Source organism: Gymnodraco acuticeps, unplaced genomic scaffold (genome assembly GCF_902827175.1).
Source record: "Gymnodraco acuticeps unplaced genomic scaffold, fGymAcu1.1, whole genome shotgun sequence".
Lineage (NCBI taxonomy): Eukaryota > Metazoa > Chordata > Actinopteri > Perciformes > Bathydraconidae > Gymnodraco > Gymnodraco acuticeps.
In genome coordinates this window covers 277,100-302,423 of record NW_022991259.1, presented here as the reverse complement: position 1 = coordinate 302,423, position 25,324 = coordinate 277,100, and the positions used below count along the sequence as shown (strand labels likewise).

The 25,324-nt window shown below is 39.3% G+C and overlaps 1 protein-coding gene and 1 long non-coding RNA gene across 2 annotated transcripts; both read left to right on the top strand.

Moving 5' to 3' along the window:
* The first annotated feature begins 747 nt into the window (after positions 1 to 747).
* On the top strand, positions 748 to 1,796 carry LOC117562020. The gene is made up of 3 exons (XR_004571477.1): positions 748 to 802; positions 1,387 to 1,546; positions 1,762 to 1,796. It is a non-coding gene; the product is annotated as an uncharacterized LOC117562020 (long non-coding RNA).
* A 1,438-nt stretch (positions 1,797 to 3,234) lies between these two features.
* LOC117562024 (G2/M phase-specific E3 ubiquitin-protein ligase-like) lies at positions 3,235 to 5,507 on the top strand. The gene is made up of 4 exons (XM_034239799.1): positions 3,235 to 3,298; positions 3,475 to 3,659; positions 4,377 to 4,549; positions 5,161 to 5,507. Exons 1-4 carry the CDS (start codon positions 3,241 to 3,243, stop codon positions 5,423 to 5,425), a joined length of 681 nt encoding a protein of 226 aa, XP_034095690.1. The 5' UTR covers positions 3,235 to 3,240; the 3' UTR covers positions 5,426 to 5,507.
* The last annotated feature ends 19,817 nt before the right edge of the window (positions 5,508 to 25,324 follow it).

The window sequence follows — 25,324 nt, the reverse complement described above, 5'->3', positions numbered from 1 at the left end:
CGATTATTGTGTTATGTCACGTTTTGTATGTCTTGTTTTGGGTGTTTTGCTGTTCTCCCTGTCATGTTTTCCTCTGGGTATATTGTCTGGTCCTTCTTCCTGTGTTTTTCCTCCCGTTGTTAGTTTCCCTGGTGTGTCTAGTTGTCTGATTGTGTTCACCTGTGGCCCTTGTGTTTCTCCTCCCCTGCCCGGCTGTTTCTCGTCTTGTGATTACCCCTCCCTGTAGTTAGTCTTGTCTCTTCCTGTGTTCAGTGTTGGTTCGTCTTGTGATTTGGCTTGTCCTCGGTGAGTGTTGTGTTCTGTCTTTGTTAGTATAGCCTTGAAATAAAGGAATTTTCACGTTAATCTGCATTTGGGTCCTACCTGCTTCACACACCGTAACACTCTTAAAGGAAATGTGAGCGTCCATTCCCATTGGATAACGGAGGATTTTACACCCGGAAGTAAGTATTCTCCTTACTGTCGATTGATTTGACAGTGATAACTACGGTGGCCGGCAGGTGCAAACGCTAAACAACGGCCAAAAACACACACATAAGCAGGAAACACCTGCAAATAATGAAATGAAAAACACACAAACCCCGAAAACAAACGCGACAAAAAAACGCTGCAAATACCAAAACGATATGCAAAGTCAAAAGCACATATACAACCGAAAAACACATTACAAAAAAAAAACATTCCGGAAGTGCTCCAGGCCTCTAGGGGGCTTGCTACGTGGAACAGATTGATGTATGACCAGACATAGAGAGAACGAACAAGAGGAAAGAAAGTTCATTTAAGTGGAGAAAGATATAAGAAGGTAAGTTTTGTTTTGTTTTTATACATAGAGCGTCATATTTACGTAGCTAGCGTTAGCGTGTTTGATCAAAGAGCTTGCAAGAGCCATTGTGCACCTAAATGTAACTCTTGACATATAGATGTATAGTATAGAACCGGGACGCCCCTCCCTACACGCAGATCAAACAGACTGGGTGGGGTCTCACGCCCTCACCTCGTGGAGGGGGCCTCAACTGAGCCGCAAATGCGATGCGGTGATAAAAAGGAAATCAAATAAAATGTAAAAAGTTGAATTAAAATATTAAAACAGCAACACAACATTATTCCCACATTAAAAGCCAGTCTGAAGAGCTGTGTTTTGAAGGTGGGGGGTCGGTGCAGTCTCTGATGTTTAATGGGAGTGAGTTCCAGAGGGAGGGGGCAGCGATGGAGAAAGCTCTGTCCCCCCAGGTTCGGTGCTTGGTTTGTGTGGGGATAGACAGGAGGTTGGCTTCTGATGAGTTAATTGAAAGACCGTTCTTTAATACTATTATAATATTTAGGTAGCCGAAAAATATCCACTCTTTTTGACTTAACCTAGCTGTCCTACATTTTATTTCTCCACAGATGTACTGTCCATTCTGTGGTGCCAGCGTGACATCTTCGCATGGCTTTTGTGGTGTCTGTGGCAGAGACATCACATTTCTAAAAGATGTGGCTAACAAAGTCCCTGAGGAGATGCCCACCACTAGTGCGCATCTAAGTGCACAGCCTAGCACCAGTGCAGGTAAATAGGTTGTTTGTTTTATTACCAAACAATAAGTATTTATAGAAAACTTGGTTTAAAAGTTGGAATTCTGTTATTATACAAATACATCTCTAAACTATGTGGCTTACCTACTGTTGAATGTGTTATAAGATGTTCCTCAGAAGGGATTGAGGATGAGACTCCTATTGAACATAATGAAGAGTAATGAATGTTTTATTCCTGTTTTTTTGTAGCAGGAAGCTCAGCTGTAGAGTCCTTTCAAAAATATAGGGAAATAAAAAATACAAAGGGACGGCATAACTCCAAAAATGAAAAGAAACAAATTGGTGAAGGTATGGAACGTTTTCTATTATGAATACATCTGTAATTCAAATCTGCTCACCACACTCTCATATAATGTCCGAAAAAATGTTTTATTCATTTGCATGTTATTGTCTTTTTGCAGATTTCTGTTGGAGTAATGAGGAGGATGGATGGCTGCCTTAAACCCGTGAGAGGGAGGTCACTTCCCCTTCATGTTGAACCTCAATGGGCATGTGAAGAACTGTTGGCTGCTGCCATAAAAAAGCAGAAAGCCTTTAACCAGGACTTGGAAGATGGTGCCCATGTCTTGTTGTACCCTGATAACAAATATCCCCGGAACGGACACCCCTTTCACAGTACAGATGTACAAAGAGGCCATTGGAAAGCCCTACCAACGAATTACGTTGTACATCTGTACTCTTGAAGCCGTTGAAAACAGTTGTAAGTGCTTCTGACATATATTCCCCCTTGTTTAAAGCACTAAACTGTATAATAGTTCAAATGTAAACATAACAGTTGTTCTGTCTATATTTCTTAACACAATTCATTGCACCCATCATTCCTTTCTCTTCGTGGTTGAACTTATGAGGTCAAATGGTCTTTTATGAATAGTGGCAGAAGAAATGGAATTTAAGTATCAACAAAAGCTTCCAAACTTTCCTTCTGTTCAAACCCTATGGTTCAAACTAACTATAAATCCCCTCTTAAGGATTGTAATTCTAAATTAACCTTTTTTCTCACAACAATGTTGGTTTGTTGTGCCCCAATGTAAATCCTAATGTGAGAGTGAAAAGGACGGTCAACAATATAATGTACATTTCAATAAACATTTTGTGTTTCGATTGAATCCTTTCTGATTGATGTCAATCCAATAATTCAGGATTCAAACCAACATTTGATGATAGGTACAGACGTAGGGGAACAATTATTTTTATAGTATTAATCATGACACTTTTATTTTCTTAGGTTACACTGGAACAACCTCTTCAAGTGACGAGGACAGTGTGGTTGTTTTAAAGTTGCCATCTGGAGACAGTCTTGCTGACACCGTGGTCAGTTTGGATCTATCGTGGCATTTATTCTTAATTAAGTTAATTTTATTTCAGTCAGTCATTTGTGTGTTATATACAGGTGTGGGACTTTCCAAATGAACAGAGCACTCCCAGAATGGACAACAGTTTGCCAGGGTAAAATAAAACATTGTCAACATGTTATTTTGTGCCACAAGAAGCAGAATATTTTAACAGTTTTTTGTTTACCTTTATCAGATCTCTCAGGCACCCACAACCAGCGTCTGATCGGGTAAGACTAATTAAAAATGTAATTATACCATGTAGGTTTGAATTTGTGAACATGAAATCAATAAATACCTTTGTGTGCTAATGACCCTCCTTATGGAATGCCTGAGAATGAGAAGAATATTTGATGGTCCACAGGACAGGAAATTCCTCACGTTCGACAATGCAGGTAATGATGTTCGCAAATCTGTCTTATGTTCAATACTGTACTGTAAATATAGGAGCTGCTTATGGATTTTGCAGCTGGATTTACGTGACAATTAAATTATCTTATACTGTATATCTTTATGATAACGTGGCAACTGTTGGTTAACGTGATAATAATTTGACAAAAAATATCAACAGCTGCAAAAGATGACGAATACTTTCATGCTGGGAGGATGATTGCAACTTCTATAGTTCATGGTGGTCCAGGCCCCCGCTTCCTGTCAGAGACGCTCTACCAGCACCTCACTGGAATGAAAAACACCAACATTGAAGCCATCATTGAAGACATTACTGATGACACTATGAGAGCTTCCCTGCTTGAGGTAGGCTGGCATATTAGGGCAAACATTTGTTGTTTTACTATCACAGCCCAACATACAACATGAAGTTGTCTCCCTTATAACCTGTGAAGAATTTGGTTTTTATATTGTCCGGCCTTCGATAGTTTGTTATTGGGCTTTTATAGCCTCTTTTGGAACCATAACGAACAACCTTAGCTAGCTGTTATGGCAAACCATTAGAAATGATGCAGTATTTATTTATCATACCTAACTGTCATTACAAATATCATTAATGAAAACAAATGTACACTAGTAAGAACAAGTTGTCATCTTAGAACAATATTACAAATGTATTCCTCCTTTCATGACATGGATATAGTTATATACGCTTTAATATCTTGCCACTTTGATTAATGCAACTCTTTACATTAGGTATCATTTATAATTCTTGCTCCCCTCTGCAGCTGGTCAAAAATGATTGGGGTAATTAAGTGTAAAACACAATGTTTAATAAGAAGAAGAATAATAACTTGGATTTATTTACCTTTCAAGAAACCAAAGGACACTTACATTTATGATACTATTTAATGAGAGTAGTACATCAGTCAGATTTAAACCGAACACCATAGGAGGGAAAGAAGATGTTACAATTATTGAGAATATATATTTTTAATTTGATAAATTACCTGTCTTCCTTCATATGCGAGTTTGACAGCATATTGATTTATGTTTATGGATTATGATTGTTTTCTACCCTAGATATCCAGCGCAGCTACATTGGAGGAACTACATGCATCAATCGACAGAAATTCCAGCTTGTTGCAGACTGCAGGTTGCTTGCAGTACCCTGATGGTGTGGATGGCAAAAACGCAATCATAAAGGATTTCATGCAGTGGTACATCATTTACCGCAACCATTTTGCCATACAAAGGTAATGTTTCTGCACTATTTAACCTAAGTTCAATATATTTTAATTGTTATCGAGTCGAACACATCACCATTTTGATGTTAAAGCAAGGTTATAATTTATATTAGAACCATTCAGACACAAAGCAATTCCAAGTGCTTTACACTTTCAGAAAATACAAAAATTGCATTTAAAACATCATTAAAATTATTAAAAGCAGTTTAACGTGTATTGAAGCTCGGAACACACATTTAAAGATAAGAAAAGCCTAAATCAAGCGTTCTATGACCAATTGTGATACCAAGGCGATTGAGGGTTTACAAGGGTGGAGTTGCATCTATCGATTCACTGGACAATCCTGCATTTGGAGATCATTTTATTATCAGTTTAGTTACTTTCACAGAAGTTATTCTGACTTTATTTAATATATGTTATTGGTCTTGGTCAAAAAGTAAAATATGAAACAGAAATATGTAAAGATTATTGATTGATTTACTTTACTGCATGTAAAACCCAGAGGTCATTAAAAAATGAAGTAGATCTAAAATTGGTTCTAATACTTTTCTCAGATATTGTTACTAACCTGGCGATAGGTGATAGTAGATTGATGGGTCTTTGTGTCTAATGTTTCCTAGATTCAAAGACGGACTTGAAGCCTTGGATGTGATTCATGCTTTGGAGCAGCATGGAAGTGTTTTCAGAGCTTTTATGTGCTCAAGTGTGGTAGAGCTGACTTCTGCCACATTGGAGGAAGTCTTTGAGGTTCAGAACAGCAGCGAAAAAGGAAGCACAAGACGCCATGAGGAAACAAGGGTGCTGGGATTTTGGAGAGACTATCTCCTTGAAAAAGGTTTATTTGAGTTCCAACATTGTTCACATCTTAAAATAATTAGCTATTAATGGCAGTTCTATCAATCTTGATATTTAAAAAAAAAAAAAAAATCCGTAATACTACTTTTTCTTCTCAGAAAAACGAACAGGACTCCTCCTCAGTGACATCCTGATGTTCTCAACAGGATTAAACACCCTTCCACCGTCTGGAATCCAGCCGAAACCCCAATTGGTTTTTCACCGGACATCTCGCTTTCCAATCGGCAGAACCTGCTCAAACACAATAGAAATACCAATGTCAAGCACCTACGAACAGTTTGAAAGCAACATGGACTTTGGAATCCAAAATTCGCCTGGTTTTGGACTTTATTGAAAGCTGGGCTTACAATTGACAAATTAGCCATGTTCTTCATATTTATATAGTTCGCAACACAAGACTCCCAGGTCAAGAGTTGCATTAGACCACTCGTTCTTTGAAGGTTCTCAAAGTGTTCCTGGAAGTGGTCTATGTGGTTCCTCCACATAGACTGTTGGTCGAGTCCAGAACAAACTGGCCCAAGTCGTCTTGTGGGACTGGGAACCCACAGTCAGTTCCACTCAGAGGTCGCGTTAACCGAATATTTCCCGTCTATGACGGATTTCTTTTAACAATGACGGACAAATCTGAAAGCAGTCCGTCATTTTGACAAATTAGAACAAACTCGGAAACAGCGCCAAAGTTTCCCCGCAGCGAGGCTGCTTATGGGTGTTATGCCGTGTTATGCATGCCCTCCAAAAAGGAAATCATACCGTTTCCAAACCTAACTGTGCCGTACAAATCATTGAAATGTCTGTTTTGGCTGTATGCTGTGCATGCTCCCGTGAGGTGCAGCAGCCATGCATAACACGGCGCATTTGTGAACTGTCCCCCCCCCCCCCCCAGTTGACAGTTCACGAGCATGCTTCTCTCTTCCCCCCCCCCCCCCCTCTCGTCAGAGTTGTGTAAAGGCCGACGGGTAATTCTGTGTTTTGACGGAAGTTTTACGATCCTGTCCGTCAAATTGACGGGCAGCGAAAAAGTCTAGCGCAACCTTTGGTTCCACCGTACCTGGATGTGCAATATGTTCAACAGTTTATTATTCACATGTACAAAATTGTTCTTGAAATGTTGTTTTGTTGAACTTCTTTGAAAATTAAAAAAGTTACTGTCACTTAATAGTATACATTATTTGAGTAATAACTGACTGACTGAGGTGAACAGATTATGACACAATCTTAATTTATAGTGAAAAATGTACTTTGGGGCAACTAATTTTTTCTTAGAATTTTAGGCAGTTACTAAAAATAAATCTGAACAAAATTGAGAAATATGTTTAATTGATAGAAACAAACCTGTGTGGCAGGTTGTACATGACATCTGGTTTCCCGGATGGACAACGAGACTGGTTTACAGGTCTGATAATATGCGTGTTCCACTTTTCCCTGCATTCGTCAAGGTCCCTCTGTAGCACACCCATGAAGACAAACCGCACTAGGCATGTGTGCGCATGACTGCTACTGAAGTGATGTTTTTCTCTCAGGTCATTCATGAGATCCATCCAAAATTGAGACCTGAATAAACAGATTCAAATGAGAGCTTTTTTTTATACATTGATGATTTCCATGTAAAGGGATTCAAAATAAATATAACAAATAACAGTAAACCTGTGGTATCAAATAGTCATATTTATAAGAACTGTATTAAGGAACAGAGATAAAGGGGTAATCTGTGTTTTAACTGATGATTCCGATCAATTAAATTAAAAGGAAATCAGCAACCACACTAGGCATACCATGTTTTGGCTGTGCCTGTGGTGCAGTTTAGTTGTAAAACAATTATTGTAGGAGATCGGAACTAATACACTGAAAATATAATTACATTACTTTTTAAAGATATACTATGTTCATTGTCAAGGATGTAAAAAAAAAAAGAAAGAAGCACCACACCTGTTTTCCGAAGTACGACCACCAGCTTTCAATTCTTTGATTTGCTGTTGAAGAGCCATACATGTGACTGGCAGCCCCAGCAAAATGGTCAGTGTGTCTTGATCTTAAAGCACACTGGATGGCTGCCATTGTGCCGTTTTCAGTGCCGCAGCCTCATAGGTATGACTCCATGCTCTGTAACACAACGTATGTAATTTTGAGCAATGACCCCAGGGTCATTGTTTGTTGCTCCACACTTCAACCACAATACTTTTCTGGAGTAGCCATCAATACATCCGCTGATGGCCAAACCATAGGGCTTTAGCTTATCATAGCCATCAACATGCCAGACGTGGTTGGGTCCTTCAGAGCTGTATGTTCTTCGTACAAATCTTCTATTACTGCGAAGTTGAACTCCAGAGGGATCAAGCTCTCTCATCAAGTTCATGACATCATCCCTTTTTACAGTAAGGGAGTGCTTTTGCCGCAATGTCTGACACATCGAGCGGTAACCGTAATGCTGGCCAGGTCCATTTAGCTCCTCTTGAATGGCAGCACGAACATTAGCCAGAGGGGAGTCGTTTTTTTTCCTTGATAATGAAATACTTTTTAATTTACTCTTTAAAGTACGCAGACTCATTTTTACATTGTGGGTAGTTTCCAGAAAATCCCAAATGTCATCATAGCTGAAGCCATCATGAAAGTATTTCCGAATGAGGTCCTCTTCTCTGTCAGATGCTGATTGTAAAAAAAAAAAAAACACAAGGAGAAAAAGAAGAAAACATCATGTCATGGCTCACTGTCTCAAAATCTGATTCTAAATGTATAATGTTCTCTATAAAGATATAACTAATACACAATTATGAATGTATAATATAAGCTGCTTTGTGTATTTAATGCATTGGTCTACAATTTAATGATGGCTTCTACATATTTCACATAAACAGACAATGAAAAAATGTGTCCATGCTGATAACTATACATCTGCCAATTAGTATTCTAAACAGAGTAGTGTTGAATCCTTATTTCTTGCATTTGAAACAGATACAATAAAAAAAGTGAACTTACTGTTGTGTTCAACTTCTGCCAAAAACTGTACATGTTTGCCACAGGAGCCACAGAACACTTGAACTGTCCCCAGATGTTGGCCACAGAAAGGACAAAACATGGCAGCCTGAAAAGGCATAACCTGATGTAGTAAATCCATTTAATCAAGTCAATCAAAAACACATAGTCTAAATAGTGGTTAGCTAAATAAATAGAAAGATACATCATGTTTACCGTTGAATCTGTGTTTTGTCTCTCTCTCTCTCTCTCTCTCTCCTTGAATGTCTTCTCTATATTTGTTATAATGCACACTACTATCCTGTCATTACTTTGTCCCTCTTCACATGTTGTCACTTCTCTCTCTCTCAATTCAATTCAATAGCTTTATTAGCATGACCATAGTTACAGGCAATTGCTAAAGCTCTGTATAGTTGCAACATCTATACACAAATACATACATATAAACAAACTGCTAAGAATTCAAATGTCCTTTTTCCACGGTACTCACTATGGCCCGTGTTATTTGCCTGCACTTGATTTGTCATCTCTTTTAACAATGTTCTTCCCTCACTTTATCTTCTCTTCACGTGAAGCTGTCCTCTACTCAGCTGGTGTAGTAGTTAGGCACGCTAACGCTAGCTATATAAATATGACGCTCTATGTATAAAAACAAAACAAAACTGACCTTCTTATATCTTTCTCCACTTAAATTAACTTTCTTTCCTCCCGATTTCCATCACTCTTGTTCGTTCTCTCTATGTCTGGTCAGACATCAATCTGTTCCACGTAGACTCCCCCTAGAGGCCTGGAGCACTTCCGGAATGTTGTTTTTTTGTATGTGTTTTGGGATTTGTACCTGCTTTGGACTTTGCATATCGTTTTGGTATTTGCAGCGTTTTTCTGTTGTATTTGTTTTCAGGGTTTGTTTGTTTTTCATTTCATTATATGCAGGTGTTTCCTGCTTATGTGTGTGTTTTTGGCCATTGTTTAGCGTATGCACCTGCCGGCCACCATCTGCACTACTCAACTAAAAAACACCAGATTACCTTTTACCCTTTTTAAACGGCTTTGATAGGTTTAAATTGTGTACAATGCGTTTGTGTTTTTCCCCTTCAATTCTGAGAAACAACTTGTTTTCTCTGAAATGTGGAGCGCCAAAGAGAACACTACCCACAATCCCCAGCTATTGTTGTGACGACGCCTGTCCGCTTTGCGACAAACCCCGTGATTAATCTTCAAGCTCTGGGATTGGATGTTGGAGTGGCAGTGCGCCAAGGTTACGCCGAGCGTCAAGCTCTTTGAAATGGAACGAAACCACGGCAGACTATTCAAAACTGGACTCGAACGCCCCCCCAGAACTACACATGCTGGCTATTGTGTTTCGCAACATATTCTCTATGGCACGTCTCTACTGGGAATTGTAGTTTTAAAAGACGTTTTCGTTTTTCCCAAAATTGGAAGTTGATAGTATTAAACTGTGTACAGCCCTGGAGGTTCAGGGGATGGGAAACACATTGGTGTTATCACATTTAAAACATGTAATTACTAAATGGGTGAAAATCGCTTGTATCCATAATGGGCAGCATTAATATATACCCACATGACAGCTCATTGTTACTTTGTAATTCTACTCCACTACAATTCAGAGGTTAACCTGGTATTTTTACTCTACTACATTTATTTTAGTTACTTTGCAGATTTTGATTAATGATGTGAAATATAAACAACCCATAAATCGGACTTTAGTTACATCTGAGTCAAATTCAGGGAAGGTGATTGTCAAGTGCCAACAATCAGGCGCGATATTTGATAGTTGGTGCTTGAGAAGACTAAACATTTATCTGCAGATCTTTATAAAGTATATTCATTACTCGTTATTCTCTACTAATAGTTAATTAAAAACTGTATATAATGGCTATTTTGCACATCCCTTTCAAGATTTCAAGATGTATTGACATATATACACAACTACAGTGTAGTTATGCAATGAATGAAAAACTTGGGTCACAGGTTCCTCAACAGTGCATTACAAGACATCTATCAATATGTGTGTATACCTCCACCATTAAACTGTCAAATTCTGCACATTTATTATCCTATCTACATACATAAGAGTATAATTAATGTGTATAATATCAGTTAAAATAAGTGCTTCAACATAGTTAACATTGCAGGAAAGCAATATATTACACGTTAAGTACTTTGACAGGCTTAATATGTATCTGTAGATACCCCCAACGCTTTTTTCTTATTTGAAAGAAGACCTTAACCTAAAGTATTCTTTAATGTGTTGATAAAGGTTAATTAGTTTGTCTGTTTTGCACATCCTCATATTAATATCTTTGTACATCCGGCACTAAACTGTTTTATTGTAGAGATCACTCACAGTATCTTCTTGATTTTTTATATTCTATCATCGACCTTCTACTTTCCCCCTATGAAAGTATGTACTCTTAATATTTTTTTCATCAAATAACATTATTCAACAAAAATAATTCAAAAACGTGCTTTAACCACTATGCGGTGCACAAAAGGTATACACAGCATACTAATAATAACTTTGTATTATTAGTGTAGGACACTTATGTATGTATAACATCTGAAGATATATAGTTTTATTAATGTTTTTACATAATTTTACAGGATATTGCTATACTATTTCTCATGTTTTACTTCTACACATTAATATCTGATTTGTAAAACATCACAGACAGAAAGGTATATCCATCATTTAATGGTAAGCTATTGAAATTGTGATTCCATACATACGTTGTGTCACAGAGCATGGAGTCATACCTATGAGGCTGCGTACCAGCCATCCAGTGTGCTTTAAGATCAAGACACACTGACCATTTTGCTGGGGCTGCCAGTCACATGTATGGCTCTTCAACAGCAATATCCCCTGACTATTCTCTCAACTCAGTATTTACATTCTTATATTCAAAGAAAATCAGTAATATCTTTAAAAACACACATTGCGGCTAAAACATCCAATCAGCGAGCTGAGGATCTTTCCTACGTCTGTTTCTGGTATGGTTCCTGTAATGAGAGTTCACATTTATGCTACATTGAAGGGTGGAATTGACTACACATCTTCAGAAACATAATTTGCTTCAGATATAACTCATAGCAAATAAAGTATAAAAATGTAAGTAATAAAAAGATAAAACACTGGCATGTAATTTACGTTAGAGTAAATAGAATGGTTTTGAATAATAGAGAGTAAAATCTACGTCACTTTACAGCCCCGCCCACTTTTGGGGAAACCAACGCTGTCATTTGAACGGCGATCAAGCCTGAAGCCACAGAGATCTTCTTTTACTGTCCTTTCTTCTTAGAGGAAGTACAGAAACACGTAACTCTGGATTTGTTTTAATGTTTGAGGTGCAATAAACGACACAGCAGCTTTTTGGCATGTTAAAACTATTATTTTCTACCTCGCTCATGAGAGTATTCAACCATATATCGAGCCCGATTCTCGATTTGAAATGTGTGCTCTAAAATGATATTCATAAATGACTATTATCATTATTATAAGCAAGACAATAAATGGCAAAGATATGTAGAAAATAAACGTATTTAAGATACATTCATAACAAACGTAACGTGGGAGAAAATACGTTTCTATCTAAACGTAATTGAGAATGCAGTTTAGTTCTGTGGGAACGTAATCTTTAGGAGACAGAGGGCCCTTCTCACTTCGGTTAAATGGATTCCTTGCGTCCCTCACTTGCGTCGTTTCCCTACGACTAGTCCCTCCCACCAGGGAAGCATGGAGAGATGCAAGGAAACCACGAGAAGCAGGGGGTCCTTCTCACTTCCGTTAAATGGATTCCTTGCTTCCCTCACTTGCGTCGTTTCCCTGCGTCTAGTCCCTCCCACCAGGGAAGCATGGAGGGACGCAAGGAAACCACGAGAAGCAGGGAAATGAGTTTTAAGAGCAATGGGACGTCTTTTCCTCTGGAGCGTCACGTGAAGCGACGTCCGTTTGTGATGACGCTGCACAGCTGATCGTCTGACAGCAGCCAGCTCTGTCCCTGTTATTTCCACACACACCCCCGCCTCTGTTAGTACACATTTACTGACACAAACATTTGTATCATCTGTTGTAGACCCAAATACATTAAATAAAATAAGAACTAATTCTCAAAAAAGATAAACGCCATTCTTAAAATATAAACGAAAAAAGCGATCATGAACATTTTTCAAATAAATGAAGAAAATGATTTTTGACCACTTTGTTGTTCAGATATATCACATATGTGTAACTAAATGATACATTAATTGAAACAAAACACGGTATAAACTGAGGAGTGACTCCCGTCAGGTTCATGTATTTTCTTCACTCCGCTGGGAAACGGCTCTCATGTCAAGAAGCATCAGATCAGTGCATGCACTGCCTCGTCCAATCAGTGAGCGATACACAGTAAGGGAGCGGGGCGAGTGTCTGCGGATTTCATCGAAGGATGGTCTGGTGGTTCCTCGGTTATAGCTCCTCCATTATCGCTCCTCGCTCCTCGGGCAAAGATAAGGCCATTGGGACGCTACTCAAGATGGCGCAGACAAATCAACTTCCGGTGAGACCGAGACCGAGGAGCGAGGAAATGAAAAATAAGAGAAGTGAGAAGGGCCCAGAGTGTTGGACTTTTTATGTATGAATTTATGTTTCATCCAATCACAGAGCTTGTTGACTTATCACAAGGTTTGTCAAAGCGGACAGGCGTCGTCACAACAATAGCTGGGGATTGTGGGTAGTGTAGTCTCTTTGGCGCTCCACATTTCAGAGAAAACAAGTTGTTTCTCAGAATTGAAGGGGAAAACACAAAAGCATTGTGCACAATTTAAACCTATCAATGTCGTTTAATTAACAAAGGTAATCTGGTGTTTTTGAGTTGATGAGTAGAGATATCACTGTCAAATCAATCAACAGTAAGGAGAATATTTACTTCCGGGTGTACAATTCTCCGTTATCCAATGGGAATGGACGCTCACATTGCATTTAAGAGCTGCCAGCATAAATGGATGTGGTGCTTCCCTGAGCGTCAAATACCGCCGCCGATGGGAATACATTGCAATCAGTTGAAAGCTCTTTGCGTCCGTTTATGAAGCTGAAGGAGCCTCGGCACGTCCCAACTGCACGCCACGGGACCCTGACCAAGCGTCGCTCCTGGACGTTTAGGGAGTGAGAGTGTGTTGTTTGCACCTGTCGGCCACCCTACCCTTGTTTACTGTTCTAAAAACAACTACATAAAAACACTTTAATTGTATGGAAAGAAAACACAGTGTGTCGGTTACAGGGGGTTCAATCACAGAGAAGCAATTAAAAATGATTTTCTCTGATGGTTTGCAGTTTGTAGCAACCAATTAATGGGACTACTTTGATCACTATGCAAATATGATATAGGCAAGGCAAGGCAAGGCAAGTTTATTTATATAGCACCTTTCAGCACAAGGCAATTCAAGGTGCTTTACAAAAATGAAAGACATTCAGACAAAGGCATTTAAAAACAGTAAAAGATAATAAAAGAAACATTAAAAGAAAAACTAAAAATGAAAGACATTAAGAAAATGGCATTTAAAATCAGTCATTAAAAAGAAAAGCTAATAAAATAAACATTAAAAGATAGAAGTTACAGTGCAGTCTAAGATATGAATAGTTCAATTATTTCGGTTCTTGAAACCTCCCTTTGGAAATCCGAACATTTCCGTCCCAATTGTTAATTTAGACTGATTGTTTTCACCATGTTATGCTCGCATGACATCCACAATCGGACCCTCAGGAGGGTGTACTAGCCCCCTACTCTGCTTTGCGTTCCATAACAAAGTCTTTAAGTGTTACCTGAACACCCCGTGTTACCAAAACACTATTTTTCACCCGTCGGCGATGTGATACTTGTTCCTCAGTACAAATCACCCAAAAACTGATCGTAAACCCTGGCTACGATGGATATCCCAAATATCCTACTTTCGAGCAGTCCCTCTCATAAATGTCATGGAGTTTCAGACGGTTTTCACCATGTTTTGCTCGCATGACATCCACAATCGGACCCTCAGGAGGGTGTACTAGCCCCCTACTCTGCTTTGCGTTCCATAACAAAGTCTTTAAGTGTTACCTGAACACCCCGTGTTACCTAAACACTATTTTTCACCCGTCGGTGCTGTGATACTTGTTCCTCAGTACAACTCACCTAAAAACTGATCGTAAACCCTGGCTACGATGGATATCCCAAATATCCTACTTTCGAGCAGTCCCTCTCATAAATGTCATGGAGAAATTAATTATGTTTAAATTTCAAACATTAAAAGAAAAAATACATGGATAAAAGTTACAGTGCAGTCTAAGATATGAATAGTTCAATTAAAAGCAGCGACAAAAAGAAAAGTCTTCAGCCTGGATTTAAAAGTAGTCAGAGTTGCAGCGGACCTGCAGGTTTCTGGGAGTTTGTTCCAGATATTTGGAGCATAATAACTGAACGCTGCTTTACCATGTTTAGTTCTGACTCTGGGGACAGAAAGCTGACCAGTCCCTGAAGACCTGAGAGATCTGGATGGTTCATAACTTAGCAGGAGGTCAGAAATGTAATTTGGGCCTAAACCATTCAGTGCTTTATAAACCAGCAGCAGTATTTGGAAATATATTATTTGACACACAGGAAGCCAGTGTAAAGACTTCAGAACAGGAGTGATGTGATCCACTTTCTTAGTGTTAGTGAGGACTCGAGCAGCGGCGTTCTGAATCAGCTGCAGCTTCCTAATAGATTTTTTAGTGAGACCTGTGAAGACACCATTGCAGTAGTCGAGTCTACTGAAGATAAAAGCATGGACACATTTTTCCAAATCCTGCTGTGACATTAGTCTTTTAATCCTAGATTATTCTTTAGGTGATAGTAGGCTGATTTAGTAACTGTTTTAATGTGACTGTTGAAACTCAGGTCAGAGTCCATGACTACACCTAGATTTCTGGCTTTATCTGTTGTTTTGAACATTGCAGACTGAAGCTCAGCGCTCACTTTTATACGTTCTGACTTTGCTCCAAAAACCATTACCTCAGTTTTATCTTTGTTTAATTGGAGAAAGTTCTGACACATCCAGTCATTGTTCAATGCACTTACTCAGTGTTTGAATTGGAGCATAGTCTCTTGGTGAAATTGTTACGTAGATTTGTGTGTCATCTGCATAGCTATGGTAACTTATTTTGTCGTTTTTCATTATCTGAGCCAGTGGTAGCATGTAGATGTTAAAGAGAAGAGGCCCCAAGATGGAGCCTTGAGGAACCCCACATGTCATATTTGTCAACTCAGATGTGTATGTACCTATAGAAACAAAGTTGTTTCTGTCCTTTAGGTAGGATTCAAACCAATTTAGAACCGTTTCCGAAAGTCCCACCCAGTTTTCCAGTCGGTCTAGTAATATGATGTGGTCAACAGTGTCAAACGCAGCACTGAGATCTAATAATACTAACACTGAAGTTCTGCCACTGTCTGTGTTTAAGTGGATGTCATTAAAGACCTTTACAAGAGCAGTCTCAGTGCTGTGGTTTGGACGAAAGCCTGACTGGAACACATCAAAACAGTTATTTAAATGCGAGAAATTACTCAACTGTTGAAAAACAATTTTTTCAATGATCTTATCTAGAAATGGGAGGTTTGATATGGGCCTGTAATTGTTCATTACTGAAGCATCTAGATTATTCTTTTTTAAGAGCGGTTTAATGACTGCAGTTTTCAGGGCCTGTGGAAAAATACCTGAGTGAAGAGATTTGTTTACTATATGAAGTAGATCTGAGGCCATGCAAGGCAAAACATCTTTGAAAAATCCTGTTGGAATAATATCAAGGCAGCAGGAGGAGGATTTCAGAAGTTGTATAATGTCCTCTAGGTTTTTATCATTAATCTGATGGAATTGTGTCATGGTGCTTGAATTGTTATTAGGTGGACACAGAGACAACACATTTGCTGTTCCTGATGCAGAGGCACTGACTGCTTGTCTGATTTTCTGAATTTTGTCAGTGAAAAAGGAGGCAAAATCATTGCATGCCCTGGTGGATAGAAATTCAGAGGCTACTGACACTGGGGGGTTAGTTAGTCTGTCGACGGTAGCAAACAAGGCACGTGCGTTGTTTTTGTTTTTGGTGATGATGTCAGAGAAGAACGATTGTCGTGCGTTTTTCAATTCCAAATTATAAAGGCCAAGTCTCTCTTTATAGATTTCCAAGTGAACCTGGAGATTTGTTTTTCGCCACCTGCGTTCAGCTTTTCGACATTCTCTTTTTTCTGTTTTCACGGTCATGGCCTTTCTCCATGGAGATATTTTCTTGCCAGACACTTCCTTTACCTTAGTTGGAGCAATGGCATCTATAACATTTTAAATTTTTGAATTAAAATGATCTACTAGCTCATTTACTGAGATGTTAGCAGGGGCAAGTGTGGATATAGTTGAACAACCAGCAAGCGTCTGCATAACATAGTTAGACTACTAGTTTGTTCACACTGCTCCTGACACCTGTTACTCAACTTGATGTGTAGCATACATTGAAAGCACCTGTTACAAACGCGCTGTTTTTAACCTGTGAACAGACAGCCCTCCAGCTTGCTCCGTGCACGTAGCAGTGAGTGTACCTGACTCTGATGTAACTCTGATAAGTTAGGACACCTAGAGCTACTGTGTCTGCTCGTTAAATGTTTCATAAAAGCCGGATGCCCACAGTCCGATTGTTCAACTTTGAGAAGCATTTGTTGAGGAAACCATGAAGATTGTTGAAAGGCCTTCCACCCGCCCGCCGAGGAGTTCAGAATTGGCAGCTTTGAAGCACACCTATCCTCCAAAAGGATCCCCGCTGGGTTCAAGCAGGGTAAGTGAACAAAACAACTTGCAAAATTGCTTAGCTTAAGCCAGTGGTTCTCAAACTTTTTCTGTCAGGCCCCCCCTTTGGAGAAAAAAAAAAGTCGGGCCCCCCCCAACACAAATAGTCAGGCTCAGTGGCGGCGGCAGAGATTTATTTTGGGGGTACTGTGGGGTAGCTTGACGTTTCATGGAGGGTGCTCAAACATTTAGGGTTTCCCATTAATGTACCGGGCGCTACAGTGGAACTTTCTACTGCAACACTCCCCACACACACACACAATGTACCCGCGACTGTTACAATGAAGGCTCGATAATCAGCTCACGGCATATAGGTGTAAGCAGGGGTCAAGTGCTATTTTTATAGGTGGTGTGTGGACCTCACATAGGGGGGTCCGGGGGCATGCTCCCCCGTGAAGATTTTTAAATATTGAAGTTAAAAGCATCAATCTGGTGCACTTTGAGAGCAAAATGAAGAGATCTATGGATACATCTCTCAACACCCATTTGACACAGAACTGTAAACAGATTTACTTTTTCTTTATGGATATTTTACAAATCACTCCCCTTTTAAACTTTATTCTTTTTTTAATGTCATATAGTATTTCATAGCTGTTTTTAATTTATTCTCTTATTTTTGTATAACTTCTATAATGATCATATAAACGTGTGCCTCGGAAATAATTGTTTACATTAATGGTGACCAAAACATTTGAGACCCACTGAGATAACACTGAGAGAGTCCTTTAGCTCACTGAGCCTCTCAGTCTGACAGGAGAGGACTCTCTTCCACCTTGTTGTTGAAAAAACTCCTTATATCCGTTAGCGTAGCTCGCTAGCACCAGAAGCTAACAACAACGATCTCCGGCGCGCTCTCTCTCTCTCGCGCACGCACACAAAATGGCTCGTTCCACACGCACACAGAGCCAAGCTTTAATGAAACACAGAGACCCAGACGTAATAGTACTGTATCATATTATTTTCGAATCAACAATTTTTCAAAATATGATTTTTAAATTTGTTTTTCTTTAATAATAATAAAAAAACATTTTTCCTCCTGGTCTCTCGCGCCTCCCCTGTCATGCCTCTGCGCCCCCCTGGGGGGGCGCGCCCCCCCCACTTTGAGAACCACTGGCTTAAGCTAACAGTAACAGCTTCATTTTCTGTCTGTTTTAATCTTAATTTAATCATTCAAGTATTTTTTTCAATTAGCATATTCATTTCTTGCATCATAATATTTTTTAAAAAGTGGCCCATATCCTCACATTATTGGGTAAAACTGAAAGATATTCAATTTACATTTATCTCAAAAAATGAGAATTGAAAACAGCAGGATATGTGAATGTGTCACTTAAGAGACACATTTTGCAAGAATATTATAAGTTTAATGATATTTGTATGCTAGAGCTAGACTAATGCTACTGGTTCCAAGTATCTAATTAAAAATGCTACTACTGTACCTTGGTAACCTATGGTAAAACAAACACTTAATTTAACTGTGGGGCAAACAAATCTGATGTGGACACATTTCTACAAGGTTTTTAAAAGGCACAACCCTTAGAGAGTATTTGCCTGGATGATAAAAGTCCAGGAGGATTAAAAAAAGATCTTCATGCTTGATGTGCAGAGAGAGGTTTTCTTTTTTACCACTTGAGAGAGCTCTTGCTGCTTTTATTTCTGCTGGATCTCCAGTTCCTCCCTCACCAAGTCAGTACACACAGTTTGATCCTGCAGGACTCCTATTTTCTGCAGGGTAATAAGAGTTAAAGAGTGAGGGCTAGGCTATCATGTTCACGGTCACTCAGTTAGCAGGAGATTTTCTGCCGAGGCCCGTTTGTCCCCCATGGCCTCCCCTATAGTGCAAAAGTGGAGAAGCAATTGTGTGAGGATTATCAGTCTCCTATTACTGCAAATGTCACTGCATCAGCACCACTCAACGTGATTATGTCAATAGGGAAACACATTGGCAGTGTTTACTGACTCCAGAAGCAAGAGCTGAGAGAGTGGAGCTGCACTTGCCGCAGGCCAAAAGGGAAATTAACAGATAATCAAGAAACACTGACCCTCAGTGGTAGTACTGCTGTAAACCCTAATACAAACAAATAGCAGTGAGCACATCCTTATTTCCTCTAAGCAATTACAAAGACAACAGATAGATAAAATCCGACTGCAACAGCAGTGGATAAATAATGAAGCAAGATTCACTTAGGTACTTATAGTAAATGGGACAACATTTCTGCTCATTAACCAACAATGGACATTTATTTAGGGTCTTAAATCTCCTGATGGACTCTTCTAAACACACCAAAGAGAATTTCTTATCTCTACACTTTAAATTAGCAACACAATCTAAACACAAGCAAATTATGCAATTATCTATTATTTCTTTCTTTTCACCGTCTCTTTTCTGGATCTCCCGGTGCTTCACAGCTTGGTAAAGAAACGGACTTGGATATCATAATAACCCTGAGAGGCTTTAGCTTTGCTTCACTTCTGTCTGTGAATCTGACATCAAAGCTCCTGCTCCTAATCCCCCTGCCCTGTGGAGGTAAACAGGGGCCTGTGTGTCGATTCCTGGCCTGTAATGATGACGAATAAGTACTATACCGGGCTATGCGGGGGCACTGTGAGCTGGATTAAAACAATGTAATCCGCTCTTTGGAGAGAGTGGGAATAACCACAGAGGTGCCAGAGGTTAGGCAAATAAACACTAAACAGTGCCCATTTTTTGCGGAAATCTTTAACAACACCCAGCACACTCACTTCTTCCTGCTTCTCTTCATAGACATTAGGCGGAAATGTTCATCCTGATGGCTTTATGAACAGCTAATATTGTCTGGCTACCCACTTCTAGGCTGTAACATTATTCATATTTTAATCTACAGCTTGTAAAAAGAAAACAGAATAGCAATACAGTATAAAATAAATGGATATGTTGGGGAATTGTCTACAGTAGTGCCATATCCACTGCCTCCAGTTTTGCCCCCAAATCTTGGTTACAGTATGTTTTATATATTACGTATTTATGACATGTTTTGATTTTTTAAACAAGTTACACGGCACCCTCTGTGAAGGAATGTAGAAATGCATCGTTTGGTTTATGGTTCAGTCAGGCTGAATGTGGCAAGGCTGCCAAGTGCCGCTGATGTCTCTTGACATCTCTTGACAAATCTCAGAGCAGTTTTCTACTTGATTGTTTTGTTGTTGCAGTTTGGTTTCTCAGTTTAAACTGCACTGAGTGAGAATATAGTTTTAATTTAGAAGTAAAATAATGTTATTTAAATGTATTTGAACCTATACCAGATCCTAGGTTTTATTGGTCATAGAGCAGCAATTGTCTTGCAAAGGAAGCCATTCATGTGTAAAGTAGTCCCTCATGTAGTAATGATGCATGAGATTAAGGGTTTATTTATTTATTGTAGCCAGCTGTCTGTGGTCAATGTCACATCAATCTGAGAGGACTGTCACAAATATATATTTTTTTGTAAAAACATATATGAAATCATCCCAAGTATTATTTATAATATGAAATAGGCCAGTGTCAAATGAATTGGCTGTCTGTTATATAATTATTGTCTGATCTACAGTTGTTGAAATGCATTGATAAACAGATATCTACAACAAATTGGTAAAAAGAAAAATAAGTATAATACTTTTGATAAAAGAGTTTACACAGCACTGCCTTCTTCAGGCTGAAATACATGACATTTGGCACACATGCAATTCAAGAAAAACATCAAACTAAAACACTTATCCGAGGGAATTTGTTGTGCAGCAGCTGCAATACAAAATCTCTAGCCAATTCTTATTCAAGGCATATGTTTGATTCTTATTTAAAAACAGAATTGTAGCCTTTCCATGATTATAGGTCACTTTTAAACCATCAAAACCAATGTATACCTGCCTTAAAACGATCAAAGAGCGGTTGTTCTTCATGCACTGTAATTTAAAGACACTATAACATCTTGTATAACAAGATATAAAACAATGTGTTTTGAGCTGCTTTGCCTCAACACAAAATGTGAATCGGCCTCATTCTGCAAGCTTACACACACTCGATCACTCACTCACTCTTCCAACCAACCGTCCATAAAACCATGATTGCATCAACCGAAGCACCGAGTGGAAACAAATAAAACCGAATAGCAATTTTAGGATTTGGGATATCCGGACATGTAACTGTAATGCTTTCCCAAAGTAATGTGGTGGAGCGTAGCCGGAACTGTCATAACGAAGCATGGAAGATTTATTGTTTTGCTGGGCAACAACAGATGGATTTAAGTGGAGCAGGCTGCTTTGTTAAAGGTGTTGTGCCACCTCTCACTGGCGGGTAGAAAACAACACCACAAACTTTGGACCAAAACTTAAACTTGTGATTTCCCCAGGCTGATGTGTGAATGTTTTGCAGATGTTGAGTGAAATTTGATTCAGGGTTCGGGAGGCTGTGTTCTTATTTAATCCCAAATAACTGTTATTTACAGAAAAACACAGACAATGTTGGGGGAGGTTTTCTGTTCACGTTTAAATGCAAATTGGTAAAATACATATGGCTGACATTAACAAATATATGTTTTATGTATAAGCCTCTGATTTAAATTTATAGATGGCACTCAACTAGAGAAAATAAAAACGTAAACATAGTGCTGCAGCAGCTTGGTGCACAACTGCATGCAGACGCAGAATTGACACTTGAATTCAAAATCAACAATTCACTTTAAGTCAAACACATTTCTATAAAGTTATTTACAGATGTCTTTCAAATGTTAGAAAAGCAATCATTTTCAGGCAAACAAGGCCAAAGCAACGACTGTTCCAACAACAGCACGGCTGAGTCATCGACCGTCTTCAAAATCGGACCACACAGCTAAGCCGACACCATTGTGTAAAATCCTACAGCTGGGGAAGCTTTTGACTACTTCCCCTGTGGTGCAATAATGCAGCACCGGCAGGCATTACAGTCTGCTGCAGCTAACACTGCATGAAAAGGAGCTGCAATGCTTCCTGACCAAGCCATAAGTAGCTCAAAGCCAAACAAATTCTAAATGCAATAACATGGAGACCAAAAATATGCCACCTTTTTGATTTTTTTCCAAAGGCCACTGCCCTCCATAAACCAGTGAGGGATGAAATACCCAGAGTGCTTGGCTTTAGCTTCCTCTGAGTATCGTATAGGAGTGTGTCGAGCTCAGTAGCAGCACTGTCTTTGGCAACACTTACCCTATATAAGGTGTTAACATCGATCCCACATGATGCACCTGTGTGTGGGACCTGCAGGGATTATTCAGTATATCATAGTTAGAGATAGTGTCTCAAAGAGGAAACTCATTATAATTTGTCCCCGAAAGAATATGGAAAAAATGATAAATGAACAAAAAATGCACATATTCACTCTCAGTCTAAATCTGGCAACAATGCTGATTTAGCTCAATGTTCCTGCTGTAATATGTAATATATTTTTATGCCATATTATCTGTTGTATTTCAGGTATGTTTCTCGCATTGAGCACTTAGATAAAATAGCAGCCGCATCCTATTTAAGAGGAAAATTCGTTTTTTTTGGTATTGAATTTATGAAGGTATAAAGGTATTATCCCCATTCTCATCGCATTGACAGTGCAGACACATACAGCTATTCAATCAATGTTATTCGTCTGCTCATCTGACAGCTCTGTCTGAGTAAGAGTCTCCCACTGTGCTCCAAGGACTAGCTGACGTTTTGGATGGTATTCAGGGTATCTTTTTTAGAAAGACTAGCATTTACTGGTGCAGAACTCCAGGCACACTGAAATACATATAGTGGCAGTTCAAACAGCTATAGTTCAATAGAGGATTCTGTAAACCGTGGTTATTTGCATGGATTCAGCAACAGTGCAGGTGCTCATAATTGTGTCTGCATCAAAGAGTTATCAGATAACTATTCAAATACAAACAGCAATTATTATGCACACCTTGTCCTCTCATACCTGAACCAACACTTATAGAAAATAAATAAATATTTGTATATTTTTCCTGGAAAGCTCGCATCCACCTACCATCACATTTCTCATGCATTTTTTAGAGTCAACTGTTCTCATGCCAGGATGCACTCGAAAAAGCCTATCTGGTCTTTGTGAGAATCCATCTGCATGTCTTTAAAGTCTTCTATTAGAAAGTAAAATGAGCACAAGCATATCCCTGGGGATCGTTTACCTGCATTGGATGGAAAATAAGAATGTTATGGTGGAGTAGATATTACACTGCGGCTGCAAAGTAGAATGAATAGCCTTGGTCCAAAGCTTATGTTCACTTGATGTCATGCGGCTACATCATTTGTGCGGGCGGGATAACTCATTTGGAAAATGAAAAGTCCCTTGGAGTGATGTGTGAGATCTAATCGGTCGCAATATTGTATGGTTTGTAGATTGCTTCTTGTCAGCCACTTCAGCGGGTCCAAAAATGGTAGGTTAATGTGTCAGACTGGATTGTCTGAAGGGCCAAGTGTGGCTGTATTGGAGTCTGAAATTTGTTTTTGAAGAAACTTCTCATTACAAAGATATATTGTTCACTCTCTATATGGAAAATGTAGAAAGACTTGTGAAACAGATGATAGTCACAGCTGTTCACCACCCAGGCTACCTGATGCAACACAAAAAGACAACAAGCATATTTGTTGTTGCAGTTTTGCATATTGACCAAAGGATGGAGCCCAAAGACAGAGCTTTCCAGGCCTGCAGCTGGTCACTTCAAGTTATTCAGTCTGTGAAGATATTACATGGAGTCTGAATAAAACATGATGTATTTTGTGCCTTGAGCAATATAACAACACCAAGACTTAATTTCATCCCTGTCTGCCCAAAGTCCCATTTGATTATCATTTTTTGTTTCCTTTAAGCCTTCAACTTTTTCTTACTAAGAACAAGGTTAGATTTCCTTGTAATAATATAAAGGTACAGGGCATTTTCTATTAGTATTGGTCAACAAGGTATTAATAGAAGCAGAAAGGAAAAACGTTTAGGAGACATTTGCTCGTCTCTTCCTTCGGTGACTCATCACATTTCTGTCTGGAAGCAGCAGTGTTTTCATGTGGCTCGGGTCTTTCTGGAGCTGTCCGCCCACTCACAGCTCCCATGTAAATACAATTGTTTATTATGAGCTAGTTCCAGCTAAAGGTTGAAGGCACTGACCTCAGTCTAGCTCTAATTAATCAACAGAGCGGTGCAGCGTTCCACACCATTAACCTTACAGGAGTGAGAGGTTCATAAATGGCACAGGCCAAACCTATGAGAAGAAACCCTGGGCTGCTGGGGTTTTCTGTTTAACTGTTACGTCAGAAGTAGAGATGTCCCGATCCCGATCCCCGGATCGGATCGGCCCCCGATACTGGGTTTTAAGGTGGATCGGGATCGGCAGATCCAATTAAATGTCATGGCCGATCCATAGTTAATATTTCCTATGATTGCATTGTTACGTTGTTTGTCGTTGTTGTTCTATTGCATCAGCCGCCATTATCGAGTTGGAAAAGTGGAACGGACACATATCGTTAGCTAGTTAAAATGTCTGCAGTTTGGCATCATTTTAAAATAACTACAAGTGAGTCGCCGACTGCGACATGCAAAGTCTGTGGTGTGGAAGTCTCACGAGGTGGTGCTAACAGGGTCTCCTACAACACCACAAACCTAATAAAATATCTTAAAAAGCACCACCCCGACGAACACGCCGCCTACTGTAAAGCGACAGCGTCTGCGACTGATGGACTCCATCAACAAACACTGCGGGACAGCTTGAAACGAAAGGCTTTACTTCCTCGAGACTCCGAGAGATTTCGCAAGATTACTGAGCTGATTGTGGAGTGCATAGCAGGGGACGACCAGCCAATTTCACTTGTGGAAAACTCCGGTTTTTGTCGTCTAATAAATTATTTGGGTACCTGTCTATTTCTTAATGTATACGAAATTAAATGCTGTTTGCCAACACAAAAAGTGATATCGGAAATCGGTATCGGAAAACCGGTATCGGGAAATATCGGGATCGGATCGGAACCTATATGAAAATATCGGAATCGGATCGGAAGCTAAAAAATGAGATCGGGACATCCCTAGTCAGAAGCACTAATCAATATCACAAATTGAATACATACTGTATTAGTAGAGATCCAGCA